Raw genomic sequence first — 16,374 nt, 5'->3', positions numbered from 1 at the left:
ATGAAGTTGCTCAACAGGCTCCAGTTGGAGAATAACACAGAATAAATTACCCATGGGAATTCTCCTCCAGACCTGGGTTCATTCAGGGGCCCTGTTACCGGCCCTCCTTCCAATTACCCTGTCCCACCAGCACCAGAATTTATTTGTATGGTTCCCTTCCATAAAATTAGAACTTTGCGTAATAATTCTGGCTCAATGGGTTCCAGCCCAAGGTTAATGGCAGCCAATGTGGCTTTGAGGCGGCTAAAGGATGCTCTATGCTGCTGTTCCAATGCTCTTCTCTTCTCCTCCCTGCCTGTAAAAAATGAACAGGGGAGAGGAGTGCCTGGAGTTATTGTCCGGTGCCACCAGATGAATGGTTCCCACGGTGCAGTGAGACTCAGCCTTATTAGAATGATGTGTGTTATTAACCACATCAAACCAGATGATTGTCACTGCTTTACAACCTACAGATGTCAGATCTTAATTTGACCACTTTCGTCGCAATAGGAAAATAATCCTGCAGCAGAAGAATTTGAATATCGAAAATAGAATCGCCATCAGGGGTCAGTGTTTGTAGACAATGCACATCGTACCTACATTGTACCTTATGTAGGCTACATGCAGGTTACAGTTCGTCTCGTGTGGATTATAATAAATGGACATAGAGTACCTTTAGAAAGGATATACCTTTTCCACATTTTGTTGTGTGACAGGCTGAATTAAAAATGTATTCAATTGAGATTTTGTGTCACTGATCTACACACAATACCCCATAATGTCAAAGTGGAATTTTGTTTATAGAACATTTTAGAAATTAATACAAAATGTAAAGCTGAAATGTCTTGAGGCAATAAGTATTCAACCCTTTTGTTATGGCAAGCCTAAGTAAGTGCTTAACAAATCGCATAATAAGTTGCGTGGACTCATTCTGTTTTCAATAATAGTGGTTAACATTATTTTTTGAATGACTACCTCATCTCTGTAACCCACACATACAGATATCTGGAAGGTCCCTCAATTGAGCAGTGAATTTCAAGCACAGATTCAACCACAGAGAAGACCAGGGAGGTTTTTCAATGCCTCAAATAAGGGCACCGATTGGCAGAGGTGTAAAAAATAAAATAAAATGCAGCCACTGAATATCCCTTTGAGCATGGTGAAGTTATTAATTACACTTTGGAAGATGTATTAATACACCCAGTCATTACAACATGGCAGGCGTCCTTCCTACCTCAGTTGTTCAAGAGGAAGGAAACTGCTCAGGGATTTTGACTTTAAAACAGTTAAGAGTTTAATGGCTGCTATGTGAACTGAGGATGGATCAACAACATTGTAGCTACTCCACAATACAGAGTGAAAAGAAGGAAACCTGTACCGAATACAAATGTTCCAAAACATGCATCCTGTTTCAAACAAGGCACTTAAGGAATACTGGAAATAATGTGTCAAAGAAGTTAACTTTTTGTCCTGAATGCAAAGTGTTATGTTTGGGGCAAATCCAACACATCATGGAGTAACACTCTTCATATTTGTCATCGGCAAGAACTAGGGAGTTTTCTTTTATCGCTAAAAAGAAACGGAATACAGCTATAAGCACAGGCTAAATTCTAGAGGAAAACCTGGTTCAATCTGCTTTCCACAGACACTGGGAGATTTAATTCACCTTTCAGCAGGACAAGGCCAAATCAACACTGGAGTTGCTTACCAAGACGACATTGAATGTTCCCGAGTGGCCTAGTTACAGTCTTGACTTAAATAGGCTTAGAAATCTGTGGCAAGATTTGAAAATGTCTTTCTAGCAATGTTCAACTATCAACTTGACAGAGCTTGAAGAACTTTTTAAAAGAATAGTGGACAAATATTTGCAGCCAAAGGTGCTTCTTCAAAGTATTGATTTAGGGGTTTGATTACTTATGTAAATGAGATATTTCTGTATTTCAATACATTTGCAAACATTTCTAAAAACATGTTTTCACTTTCATTATGGGGTGTTGTCTGTAGATGGGTGAGAAAAAAACATTTATTTAATGCATTTTGAATTCGGTCTGTAACACAACACAATGGGGGTATGAATAGGGGTATGAACACTTTCTCAAGGCACTATATTTGTACGGGCTACATGTATTTTTTTATATGTTGAAGGAACGCAATAGGCAGGATAAATGATTAGTTGGCCCAGTGTTTACACTACTGACCCCGGTACATACAGGCCCTATGCCAGAGTCGGCATGAGTTTGAATCCAGCCAACTGCCTTTTGACTCATGGATGAATGTCTATTGCTGCATTAATTCTGTGTGTTTACAGGGTTAAAACAGAAACAACTTCTGGCGCCGACAGAGATTGCCGCCTCGCTTCGTGTTCCTACAAAACTATGCAGTATTTTTTGTATATATTTTTTTACATGTTATTTCTTACATTGGTACCCCAGGTAATCTTAGGTTTTATTACATACAGTCGGGAAGAACTATTGGATATAAGAGTAACATCAACTCACCATCATTACAATCAGGTATACTACTTTCCCGAAACGGATACTCTGTTTTGCCCACCTCCCAGGACAATGGATAGGATCCCAGCCGGCGAACCAAAACAACGACGCCGTAAAGGGGGCAGATGAGGCGGTCTTCTGGTCAGGCTCCGGAGACGGGCACATCGTGCACCGCTTCCGAGCATACTACTTGCCAATGTCCAGTCTCTTGACAACAAGGTTGATGAAATCCGAGCAAGGGTAGCAAACCAGAGAGACATAAGAGACTGTAACGCTCTTTGCTTCACGGAAACATGGCTCACTCGATCATAATCATAGTCGTGTATATTCCCCCCCCAAGCAGACACATCGACGGCCCTGAAAGAACTTCATTTGACTCTGTAAACTGGAAACCACATATCCTGAGGCTACATTCATTGTAGCTGGGGAATTTAACAAGGCTAATCTGAAAACAAGACTCCCCAAATTCTATCAGCATATCGATTGTGCAACCAAGGCTGGTAAAACCCTGGATCATTGTAATTCTAACGTCCGCGACACATATAAGGCCCTATCGCCCTCCTTTCGGGAAAAGCTGGCCACAACTCCATTTTGTTGCAACCAGCCTATAGGCAGAAACTAAAACAGGAAGCTCCGCTCTCAGGTCTGTTCAACGCTGGTCCGACCAATCTGATTCCATGCATCAAGATTGTTTAGATCACGTGGGATATGTTCCGCATTGCGTCAAACAACAACATTGACAAATACGCTGATTCGGTCAGCGAGTTTATTAGCAAGTGCATCGGCAATGTCGTACCCACAGCTACTATTAAAGCATTCCCAAACCAGAAACTGTGGATTGATGGCAGCATTCGCACAAAACTGAAAGCGCGAACCACTGCTTTTAATGAGGGCAAGGTGACCGGAAACATGACCGAATACAAACAGTGTAGCTATTCCCTCCGCAAGGCAATCAAACAAGCTAAGCGTCATTGTAGAGACAAAGTAGAGTCGCAATTCAAAGGCTCAGACACGAGGTATGTGGCAGGGTCTACAGTCAATCATGGATTACAAAAAGAAAAACCAGCCCTGTCGCGGGCCAGGATGTCTTGCTCCCAGACAGACTAAACAACTTCTTTGCTCGCTTTGAGGACAATACAGTGCCACTGACACGGCCCGCTACCAAAACCTGCGGACTCTCCTTCACTGCAGCCAATGTGAGTAAAACACTTAACAAACGTGTTAACCCTCGCAAGGCTGCAGGCCCAGATGGCATCCCCGGCCGCGTCCTCAGAGCATTTGCAGACCAGTTGGCTGGTGTGTTTACGGACATATTCAATCAATCCAGTCTGCTGTTCCCACATGCTTCAAGAGGGCCACCATTGTTCCTGTTCCCAAGAAAGCTAAGGTAACTGAGCTATATGACTACTGCCCGTAGCACTCACTTCCGTCATCATGAAGTGCTTAAGAGACTGGTCAAGGACCACATCACCTCCACCCTACCCGACACGACACCCTAGACCCACTCCAATTTGCTTACCGCCCCAATAGGTCCACAGACGACGCAATCGACACCACATTGCACACTGCCCTAACACATCTGGACATGAGAAATACCTATGTGAGAATGCTGTTCATTGACTACAGATCAGCATTTAACACCATAGTACCCTCCAGACTCGTCATCAAGCTCGAAACCCTGGGTCTCGACCCCACCCTGTGCAACTGGGTACTAGACTTCCTGACGGGCCGCCCCCAGGTAGTCAGGGTAGGTAACAACATCTCTATCCCGCTGATCCTCAAAACTGGGGCCCCACAAGGGTGCCTTCTGAGCCCCTACTTATTTTCCACCATAATTTGCAAATAAATTCATTAAAAATCCTACAATGTGTTTTTCTGGATTTTGTCTCCTAATTTTGTCTGTCATAGTTGAAGTGTACCTATACATACATATACATGTGTACCTGTACATATTCTTCATTCCTTTACACTTGTGTGTATAAGGTAGTTGTTGTGAAATTGTTAGGTCAGATTACTCGTTGGTTATTACTGCATGGTCGGAACTAGGAGCACAAGCATTTCACTACACTCGCATTAACATCTGCTAACCATGTGTATGTGACAAATAAATTTGATTTGACTCAAAGGTTAACAGTTTAGGCAATACTTCAGAGTGGTTAAGGTTGGGACTATGGTTTGGGGAAGGCTTAAAACAAAATAATGTAAAAAACGACATGCCTATGTATCATTGGTTTTGTTAGTGCTGTGAACTGCCATTGCGCAGTGCTCTACGCAGCACGCTCCGGCGACAAGCCTCATGAGTTCGTGCCCAGTGCTGGGCTATATTGTAACCAGCCTGAGCCTACTTAGGTCCAGAAGTTTAATTGCATTTATAGTCTGATCATTTAGCATCAAAGAAAAGTGTCTCAGCTCAATCTAAATAGTCTTTGGATCCACATCGAAGACCGCAACTATGCTGAACAAAAATATAAACTCAACATGCAACAATTTCAAAGATTTTACAGAGTTACAGTTCATATAAGGATATCAGTCAATTGAAATAAATAAATTAGGTCCTAATCTATGGATTTCAAATGACTGGGAATACTGATATGCATCTGTTGGTTACAGATACCTTTATTTAAAAAATGTGGGGCTTGGATCAGAAAACCAGTCCACATCTGGTGTGACCGCGACACATCTCCTTCACATAGAGTTGATCAGGCTATTGATTGTGGAACGTTGTTGAGGATGTTGATCAAGAGCATCACAAACATGCTCATTGGGTGACAATGTCTGGTTAGTATGCAGGCCATGGAAGACCTGAAACATTTTCAGTTTACAGGAATTGTGTACAAATCCTTGTGACATGGGGCCGTGCATTATCATGATGAAACATGAGGTGATGGTAGCGGATGAATGGCACGACAATGGGCCTCAGGATCTCATGACGGTATCTCTGTGCATTCAAATTGACATTGATAAAATGCCATTGTCTTCGTTGTGAATGGCTTACATGGTCTGCAGTTATGAGGCCAGTTGGACATACTGCCAAATTCTCTAAAATGAGGTTGGAAGCAGCTTGTGGTAGAGAAATTAACTTTAAATTATCTGACAACAGCTCTGGTGAATATTCCTGGAGTCAGCATGCCAATTTCACTCTCCCTTAACTTGAGATGTGTGGCATTGTGTTATGTGACAAAACTGCACATTTTAGAGTGGCCTTTTGTCATCAGCACAAGGTGCACCTATGCAATGATCATGCTGTTTAATAAGCTTCTTGATATGCCACACCTGTCAGGTGGATGGATTATCTTGGCAAAGGAGAAATTATCACTAACGGGTATAAACAAATGTGTGAAAAAAATGTGCATATGGAAAATTTCATTGATCTTTTATTTCAGCTCATGAAATAAAACACTTTACATATTGCATTTATATTTGTGAGTGTATAAACTGACAAATTATGCAAAGCCTATCTATAAAACGTGAACGACATCCACACGGAAGGCCTACATCTGCTAATCAACTGATGGCCCAAATCAGCTGATAAACTCAGCCAGGGAAACCCAGTAGCCTATTATGGCTTTTCACACCTTTTCATTAATTGACAATCGATAGGCTAACAGGTAGCCTACAGAATGTAGCGTATTGGAATATTATCAAATAACAAGGGGCCTATTGAAACCATCGATGGCACTATATTATCGCCAGATGTCTCGTTAAACCATCAACACGTGCTAAATTCACACGCACAGCTGATCTCAATTGCAACCATTGCTGACACGGTAGGCTTGTACTGTATGTGCTCAGCTACAGTGAAGGCCGCAGCCCGAACCGCTATACTACTGCATGCCACGATTTGAAGGTAATTTTGACCTTACCCATACACTTGACACTTCTATGTCATGGCCCAGTGGAGACCAATATCAATAATGTGTTATTAAGCTGTATAAAATGATGGTTGTTGATGCGTATGGCTGCATTTCAGATCCATGTTTAATGTTTTAAGGTCTATAGTGTTTGAGCGAGCGAGAGAGAACATGATTTTGATAGCAAACCCTGATCCCAATTACTCGACTGCCCCCGCATGGAGAGAAAGACAACTGCTCTTTTTTAGGGACTCTCAAGGCTCATTTGAAATTCTTGATGCAGCAGGAACATTCTCTGCGACAAAAGAGTGATCAAGTTAAGATCTGACATCCGTAAATCAAAGATTTCCAGAATGGTAAATTCAAATAATTCAAATAATAAGTCAAATCAAGAGGTCCCAACTTCCTGCACGCTGCTTGCTTGCATAAATTGGGCCAACGTTTTCAATTGTGATGCTAACGTTGTGTTCTGCTGACCTTTAAGAGGTTGCCAAGATGCACTACATGACCAAAACTATGTGGACACCTGTTCATCGAACATCTCATTCCATAATCATGGGCATTAATATGGAGTTGGTCCCCCCTTTGCTGCTATAAGAGCCTCCACTCTTCTGGGAAGGCTTTCCACTAGATGTTGGAACATTGCTGCAGGGACTTGCATTCATTCATCCACGAGCATTAGTGAGGTCGGGCACTGATGTTGGACGATTAGGACTGGCACGCAGTCGGCGTTCCAATTCAGCCTAAAGGTGCTCGATGGGGTTGAGGTCAGGGCTCTGCAGGCCAGTCAGGATCTTCCACACCGATCTCATCAAACCATTTCTGTATGGACCTCGCTTTGTTCAGTGGGGCATTGTCGTGTTGATACAGGAAAAGGACTTCCCCAAATTGTTGCCACAAAGTTAGAAGTCATTGTCTAGAATGTCATTGTATGCTGAAGCGTTAAGATTTCCCTTCACTGGAAGGGCCCGAACCATGACGAACAGCCCAAGACCATTATTCCTCCTCCACCAAACTTTATAGTTGGTACTATGCGTTGTGGCAGGTAGCGTTCTCCTGGCATCCGCCAAACCTAGATTAGTCCGTCGGACTGCCAGATGGTGAAGCGTGATTCATCAGTCCAGAGAATGCGTTTCCACTGCTCCAGGGTCCAATGGCAGCGAGCTTTACACCACTCCAGCCGACGCTTGGCATTGCTCATGGTGATCTTATACTTGTGTGCGGGTGCTCGGCCATGGAGACCCATTTCATGAAGCTCAAGATGATTTGCTTCCAGTTTGGAACTCGGTAGTGAGTTTTGCAACCGAGGACAGACAATTTTTACGCACTTCAACCATCGGTGGTCCCGTTCTATGAGCTTGTGTGGCCTACCACTTTGCGGCTGAGCCGTTGTGAAGTGGAAACGTCTAGAAGCAACAATAACAGCACTTACAGTTAATCAAGTCAGCTCTAGCAGGTCAGAAATTTGATGAACTGACTTGTTGGAAAGGTGTCATCCTTTGATAGTGCCACATTGGCCTTACTGAAGAGCTCAGTGACTTTCAATCTACTGCTAATGTTTGTCTAATGAGATTGCATGGCGGTGTGCTCGAATTTATACACCTGTCAGCAATAGGTATGACTGAAATAGCCGAATCCACTAATTTGAAGAGGTGTCCACATACTTTTGTATGTATGGTGTAACTTCATGGCTGTTAGACAATCTGGAATCAATTAAACAGGAAGCTTTGGCTTCACAACACCTATCAACCATTGTCCAATATCCACCATATCTAAGTTTCAATGCTTTTAACTCTCCTTGTAGCCTGTCTCACTAAAAGGCCTACCTTGGAGAGAAAGGATGTCACATGACCATCACCACTGCAGTCATGTTTTACTGATTTCACAGAGAGTGACCCCTCCCTGCTTTCATGTTTCACATATTAGTTATCATATGCTGTGAAGTGTGGTGAGCTAGATTTGATCGATCTTTGTCTATCGGACCTTTATTAGACATGTGAATCTCTCTGTAACTCCTATGAATCTAACCCAAGTTCTGAAGGGGAGTTTAATCACTGCTTTGAAGGGGAAATCAATACCAAAAAAACACTGGGAGTGTGAAGTTAAGAATGCATTTACTGTCATATTAAACTTTTTTTGTGAGAAGTGAGGGGTGCTTTGAATTGTTGAGGGTTAGGGTGACTGGTGAGAGATGACGGAAGAGGAGCTCATTCCAACCTCTTCCTCACTGCTCTCGTTCTCTCTGTTTCCGTGCTGTCGACCTCTCTCTGTTTCTCTCTCGCTCTCCCTCCCTCTCCCCTCCCCAACTCTCTTTCTCTCTCCTCCTCTCTCCTTCCCACAGATCCACATCATTGACTTTGATGATGAGAATAACATCATTAGTAAGAGCGTCCTGCTGCACCAGGCAGGGGAGATATGGCACATCAGCGCCAGTCCTGCAGATAAAGCCGTGCTGTCGACCTGCTACAACAAAAGTGAGGCTTCCACACTCCCGTTGCATCTCGTCCCTTTCTTCTCTCACTAACACACTCACACTCTCCTGTTGTATCTAGTTCCTTCTCTCACTAAGACACTCACACTCTCCTGTTGTATCTAGTTCCTTTCTTCTCTCACTAACACACTCACACTCTCCTGTTGTATCTAGTTCCTTTCTTCTCTCACTAACACACTCACACTCTCCTGTTGTATCTAGTTCCTTCTCTCACTAACACACTCTCTCCTGTTGTATCTAGTTCCTTTCTTCTCTCACTAACACACTCACACTCTCCTGTTGTATCACACTCAGTTGTATCTAGTTCTTTCTTCTCTCACTAACACACTCACACTATCCTGTTGTATCTAGTTCCTTTCTTCTCTCACTAAGACACTCACACTCTCCTGTTGTATCTAGTTCCTTTCTTCTCTCACTAACACACTCACACTCTCCTGTTGTATCTAGTTCCTTTCTTCTCTCACTAACACACTCACACTCTCCTGTTGTATCTAGTTCCTTTCTTCTCTCACTAACACACTCACACTCTCCTGTTGTATCTAGTTCCTTTCTTCTCTCACTAACACACTCACACTCTCCTGTTGTATCTAGTTCCTTTCTTCTCTCACTAACACACTCACACTCTCCTGTTGTATCTAGTTCCTTTCTTCTCTCACTAACACACTCACACTCTCCTGTTGTATCTAGTTCCTTTCTTCTCTCACTAACACACTCACACTCTCCTGTTGTATCTAGTTCCTTTCTTCTCTCACTAACACACTCACACTCTCCTGTTGTATCTAGTTCCTTTCTTCTCTCACACTCAACACACTCACACTCTCCTGTTGTATCTAGTTCCTTTCTTCTCTCACTAACACACTCACACACTCTCCTGTTGTATCTAGTTCCTTTCTTCTCTCACTAACACACTCACACTCTCCTGTTGTATCTAGTTCCTTTCTTCTCACTAACACTATCTACACACTAACTCTCTCTGTTGTATCTAGTTCCTTTCTTCTCTCACTAACACACTCACACTCTCCTGTTGTATCTAGTTCCTTTCTTCTCTCACTAACACACTCACACTCTCCCGTTGCATCTTGTCCCTTCTCTCACTAACACACTCACACTCTCCTGTTGTATCTAGTTCCTTTCTTCTCTCACTAACACACTCACACTCTCCTGTTGTATCTAGTTCCTTTCTTCTCTCACTAACACACTCACACACTCCCTGTTGTATCTAGTTCCTTTCTTCTCTCACTAACACACTCACACTCTCCTGTTGTATCTAGTTCCTTTCTTCTCTCACTAACACACTCACACTCTCCTGTTGTATCTAGTTCCTTTCTTCTCTCACTAACACACTCACACTCTCCTGTTGTATCTAGTTCCTTTCTTCTCTCACTAACACACTCACACTCTCCTGTTGTATCTAGTTCCTTTCTTCTCTCACTAACACACTCACACTCTCCCGTTGTATCTAGTTCCTTTCTTCTCTCACTAACACACTCACACTCTCCTGTTGTATCTAGTTCCTTTCTTCTCTCACTAACACACTCACACTCTCCTGTTGTATCTAGTTCCTTTCTTCTCTCACTAACACACTCACACTCTCCTGTTGTATCTAGTTCCTTTCTTCTCTCACTAACACACTCACACACTCCCGTTGCATCTTGTCCCTGTATCTAGTTCATCTTTCCCTTCTCTCACTAACACACTCACACTCTCCTGTTGTATCTAGTTCCTTTCTTCTCTCACTAACACACTCACACTCTCCTGTTGTATCTAGTTCCTTTCTTCTCTCACTAACACACTCACACTCTCCCGTTGTATCTAGTTCCTTTCTTCTCTCACTAACACACTCACACTCTCCCGTTGTATCTAGTTCCTTTCTTCTCTCACTAACTCTCCCGTTGTATCTAGTTCCTTTCTTCTCTCACTTCCTTTCTTCTCTCACTAACACACTCACACACTCCCGTTGCATCTTGTCCCTTCTCTCACTAACACACTCACACTCTCCTGTTGTATCTAGTTCCTTTCTTCTCTCACTAACACACTCACACTCTCCCGTTGCATCTTGTCCCTTCTCTCACTAACACACTCACACTCTCCCGTTGTATCTAGTTCCTTTCTTCTCTCACTAACACACTCACACTCTCCTGTTGCATCTCGTCCCTTTCTTCTCTCACTAACACACTCACACTCTCCCGTTGTTTCTAGTTCCTTTCTTCTCTCACTTCCTTTCTTCTCTCACTAACACACTCACACTCTCCTGTTGTATCTAGTTCCTTTCTTCTCTCACTAACACACTCACACTCTCCTGTTGTATCTAGTTCCTTTCTTCTCTCACTAACACACTCACACACTCCCGTTGTATCTAGTTCCTTTCTTCTCTCACTAACACACTCACACTCTCCTGTTGTATCTAGTTCCTTTCTTCTCTCACTAACACACTCACACTCTCCCGTTGTATCTAGTTCCTTTCTTCTCTCACTAACACACTCACACTCTCCCGTTGTATCTAGTTCCTTTCTTCTCTCACTAACACACTCACACTCTCCCGTTGCATCTAGTCCTTTCTTCTCTCACTAACACACTCACACTCTCCTGTTGTATCTAGTTCCTTTCTTCTCTCACTAACACACTCACACTCTCCCGTTGCATCTTGTCCCTTTCTTCTCCTTTTCTTTCTCTCTGCCTGTCTCTCTCTCTTTATCTCCTTCTCCTTTTCTTTCTCTGCATCTGTCTGTCTGCCTCTCTCTCTCCTTTTATTTTTCTCCTGTCTGTCTGCCTCTTTCTCTTCATCTGTCTGTCTGCCTCTCTCTCTAGCTCTCCTTCTCCTTTTCTGTCTGTCTGTCTGCCTCTCTCTCTCCTTCTCCTTGTCTTTCTCTCTGTCTGTCTGCCCTCTCTCTCTTTCTCTCCTTCTTTTCTTTCTCTCCGTCTTGCTGCCTCTTATCCTTCTCCTTTTCTTTCGTTCTCTCTGTCTGCCTCTCTATCTTTCCTTGTCTTTCTCTCTATCTTATCTGCCTCTCTCTCTTTCTCTCCTTCTCCTTTTCTTTCTCTCCATCTGTCTGCCTCTTTCTCTCCTTCTCCTTTTCTTTCTCTCTGTCTGTCTGCCTCTCTTATCCTTCTCCTTTTCTTTCTCTCCGTCTGTCCGCCTCTCTTATCCTTCTCCTTTTCTTTCTCTCCGTCTGTCCGCCTCTCTTATCCTTCTCCTTTTCTTTCTCTCCGTCTGTCTCCGTCTGTCTCCGTCTGTCTGCCTTTCTATCTCACTCTCTCCCTTCTTTTTTCAGTCTTTTTTTCCTGTCTTTATGTCACTAGTCTCTCTCACAAATAGGGGCCAGAGTTTTTGCTGGTGAAGTCATATGTAAAGGAAAAACTAAGGGTCCCATAAGGTATAGCTACTGAATTCTCTCTTGACCTGAAAGGATGTTATTTAAGGTAGCCATCTAGGCAAGACAGTAAGAACCCTGTTAGCCAGCCATGTCCACCCCTGTCCATGGACTAGATAGGACACACACGACATACAAGGCCAGACTCACACCATGCTCCCAACAATTTCACGCTAGCAATTATGCTAAAGTAACATGTCACATTTCCCTCACACTCCTTCTGCCAACAGTTGCCACGAGGCAATTAAAAATCTAAAGGAACACGACTATTTGGACGAGAGAGAGAAGAAAAAAAATGTAATTAAATTTCTGAGTTCATTAGATGAATGCCTTTGGCCTTGGTGACAATCTGAATCACCTCTGGATGTACTGCCATTTTGAAGAGAGAGACAGGGAGAGAGGCATTGAAAACAAGGCTGTGATACACGATATGTCAGTGTGCAGTTCAAAAGAGAAATGTAATTGCCATTACATCCAATCTAATGGAGCAGCCCCAGTCAAAGAGAAGCGCAGTGGAGGAGTGAAGATCATATGCCCCAATTTTACCTACTAAGTCACTACTGCTGCTGCTGAGGCAAATTCATTTCTATCCACTATCTGATCTGAGAAGATAGGCTGTCTCTTGTGAAGGTGGTGTGGTTGGGGTGTGAATGTGGCATAGGGTGCAGTGGTAGACAGCGATGAAAGAGTGAGAGACTGCGAGAACAGGGAGGTGTGGAGGCCAGGGTAGGCCTCTAGGGGCAGCAGACACCAGAGGGAGAGAGGGCCACAGTCTCTCATTCTGTCTTTCTTATTCTCTCTTTCTTTCTCCCTCTCTCTCTTTCTCCCTCCCTCTCGCTCTCTCTCTTTCCATCTCTCTCTCTCTCTCTCTCTCTCTCGCTCTGTCTCTCTTGTCAGCTGGGCTCTACATGCTTCAGCTCACACGATGACAGCTCCCGTTAGAGCACAGAGACCAGACCACCCCACTGTAGACAGACACATGCATGTCACACACAAAATGTATATTTATGAATATTATTTCTGTCACTTGACTAGCTCCTGCTCTAACTACTCTGTATTATATAAGAGATAATCAACAAGGGGCTATGCGTTCTCTGGAAAATAATGTATGACGTAGAAGGTTCCACGACGCACTAGCCCCGAGTTAATTATCCCACTTATACCAGGGCTATAATTAAGCAATAAAGCATGAGGGAGTGTGGTATATGGCCAATGTACCACAGCTAAGGGCTGTTCTTTTGCACGACGCAACACGGAGTGCCTGGATACAGCCATTAGCCGTGGTATATTGGCCATATAACACAAACCCCTGAGGTCCCCTATTGCTATTGCCAACGTAATTAGAACCCTGAAAATACATTTTTGCTCATACCTGTGGTACACGGTCTTATATACCACGGCTTTCAGCCAATCAGCATTCATATAATTTAACATATTTCATTGTCGAAATGTGTTCAACATCCATTTTAAAACAATTCTACCTTCCGGTAACCTGCCTCACCCAATGTGATACGGGACCGCTATTTTTTTTAGACCTTATAGCCAGAACCACCTAGCCATCAGAAGCTAGCCATCAATAGCTAACCAGCTAATTAGCTACAAGCTATTTAGTCATTGTTAGCCACTGCCAGCGGCCTTTACCTTCTGCACAGATACCAGCCCTTTTTTTGCCTGGATAATACTTGCAAGCCTACCAGTATTGGACTGTTTCTCCACTACAACGCCGGATTCCAGCCGTAAACCCTGGACGATTACTCCTGATCTTCACAGCTAGCTAGCTGCCACCGAGTGACCCAGTACCGAAGCTAGCCCTGAGCCAGGCCAGGCCCACCTCCTGGTATAATCAGTTGTTCACCCGGACTCCACCCAAACACGGCTAGAATCCACTACTCCACCGGATCCTTGCCGTAAGCTCTGGACCTTGGCAATGGATCACCGGTGCTACCAAGTGGCTAAAGAGGCTAACGCCCCTGCCCCGACGCTAGCACCAGTTAGCCGTGAGCCAGGCGCATCTCTACAACATTTTCCATCAAGATTGAACTGCCAAAGGGGGAGGAGTTAGTCTGCAAAGTTCTGTCATACTTTCCAGGTCAATGACCAAACAGTTCGAACTTCTAATTTAAAAAAATACTTTTCCAGAAATAAGTCTCTCACTGTTGCCGCCTGTTATCGACCTCCCCTCCGCTCCCAGCTGTGCCCTGGCCCCCAATCTAGTTTCAGAGTTTGTTCTGTTAGGTGACCTAAACTGGGATATGCTTAACACCCCGGCAGGCCTACAATCTAAGCTAGATACCCTCAATCTCACACAAATCATCAAGGAACCCACCAGGTACAACCCTAAATCCATAAACTTGGGCACCCTCATAGACATTATCCTGACCAACTTGCCCTCCTCTGCTGTTTTCAATCAGGATCTCAACGATCACTTCCTCATTGCCTGTATCCTCTATGGGTCTGTGGTCAAATGACCACCCCTCATCACTGTCAAACACTCCCTAAAACACTTCTGGCCAGGCACGACTCCAACACCATCATTAAGTTTGCTGACGACACAACAGTGGTAGGCCTGATCACCGACAACGATGAGACAGCCTATAGGGAGGAGGTCAGAGACCTGGCCGGCTGGTGCCAGAATAACAACCTATCCCTCAATGTAACCAAGACTAAGGAGATGATTGTGGACTGCAGGAAAAGGAGCACCAAGAACGTCCCCATTCTCATCGACAGGGCTATAGTGGAGCAGGTTGAGAGCTTCAAATTCCTTGGTGTCCACATCAACAACAAACTAGATTGGTCCAAACACACCAAGACAGTCGTAAAGAGGGCACGACAAAGCCTATTCCCCCTCAGGAAACTAAAATGATTTGGCTTGGGTCCTGAGATCCTCAAAAGGTTCCACAGCTGCAACATCGAGAGCATCCTGATCGGTCGCATCACTGCCTGGTACGGCAATTGCTCGGCCTCCGACCGCAAGGCACTTCAGAGGGTAGTGCGTATGGGGAAAAGCTGCCTGCCATCCAGGAACTCTACACGAGGCGGTGTCGGAGGAATGCCCTAAAAATTGGCAAAGACCCCCAGCCACCCCAGTCATAGACTGTTCTCTCGACTACCGCATGGCAAGCGGTACCTGAGTGCCAAGTCTAGGACAAAAAGGCTTCTCAACAGCTTTTACCCCCAAGCCATAAGACTGCTGAACAGGTAACCAATGATTACCCGGACTATTTGCATTGTGTATTTCTGCGAGCAGGCCTTTCTAATCGACCTGGCCCGGGTATTCTGGAAGGATGTTGACCTCATCCCGTCAGTCGAGGATGCCTGTTTGTTCTTTAAAAGTTATTTCCTCACCATCTTAGATAAGCATGCCCCTTTCAAATAATGCAGAACTAAGAACAGATATAGCCCTTGGTTCACTCCAGTTCTGACTGCCCTTGACCAGCACAAAAACATCCTGTGGCGGACTGCAATAGAATCGAATAGTCCCTGCGATATGCAACTGTTCAGGGAAGTCAGGAACCAATACACGCAGTCAGTCAGGAAAGCAAAGACTAGCTTTTTCAAGCAGAAATTTTCATCTTGTATCTCTAACTAAAGTTTTGGGACACTGTAAAGTCCATGGAGAACAAGAGCATCTCCTCCCAGCTGCCCACTGCACTGAGGCTAGGTAAACATGGTCACCACCGATAAATCCATGATAATCGAAAATGTCAATAAGCATTTCTCTACAGCTGGCTATGCCTTCCTCCTGGCTACTCCTATCCCGGCCAAAAGCTCCAACCCCCCGCAGCTACTCGCCCGAGCCTCCCCAGCTTCTCTTTCACTGAAATCCAGATAGCAGATATTCTGAAAGAGCTGCAAAACCTGGACCCGTACAAGTCAGCTGGGCTAGACAACCTGTACCCTCTCTTTCTAAAATTATTCCGTTGCCATTGTTGCAACCCCTATTACCAGCCTGTTCAACCTCTTTCGTATTGTCCGAGATCCCTAAAGATTGGAAAGCTGCTGCGGTCATCTCCCTCTTCAAAGGGGGTGACACTCTAGACCCAAACTGCTATAGTCCTATATCTATCCTGCCCTGCCTCCCTAAAGTCTTCGAAAGCCAAGTTAATAAACAGATCACTGACCATTTCGAATCCCACCGTACCTTCTCTGCTGTGCAATCCAGTTTCCGAGCTGGTCACGGGTGCACCTCA

At 44.2% G+C, this 16,374-nt stretch overlaps 1 protein-coding gene across 1 annotated transcript in view; it reads left to right on the top strand.

Annotated features, from left to right (window-relative positions):
* Nucleotides 1–16,374, top strand: part of LOC124046337 (EARP-interacting protein homolog) — a 76,287-nt gene that overhangs the window by 3,907 nt on the left and 56,006 nt on the right. The window contains exon 4 of the mRNA XM_046366610.1: nucleotides 8,664–8,796. Within this exon, the coding sequence (XP_046222566.1) occupies nucleotides 8,664–8,796 (133 nt within the window). The remainder of the gene's footprint in view (nucleotides 1–8,663; nucleotides 8,797–16,374) is intronic.

This window comes from Oncorhynchus gorbuscha, linkage group LG10 (assembly GCF_021184085.1).
Source record: "Oncorhynchus gorbuscha isolate QuinsamMale2020 ecotype Even-year linkage group LG10, OgorEven_v1.0, whole genome shotgun sequence".
Classification (NCBI taxonomy): domain Eukaryota; kingdom Metazoa; phylum Chordata; class Actinopteri; order Salmoniformes; family Salmonidae; genus Oncorhynchus; species Oncorhynchus gorbuscha.
Note: the sequence above shows the minus strand (reverse complement) of the source record. Positions and strands in the feature narration are given on the sequence as shown.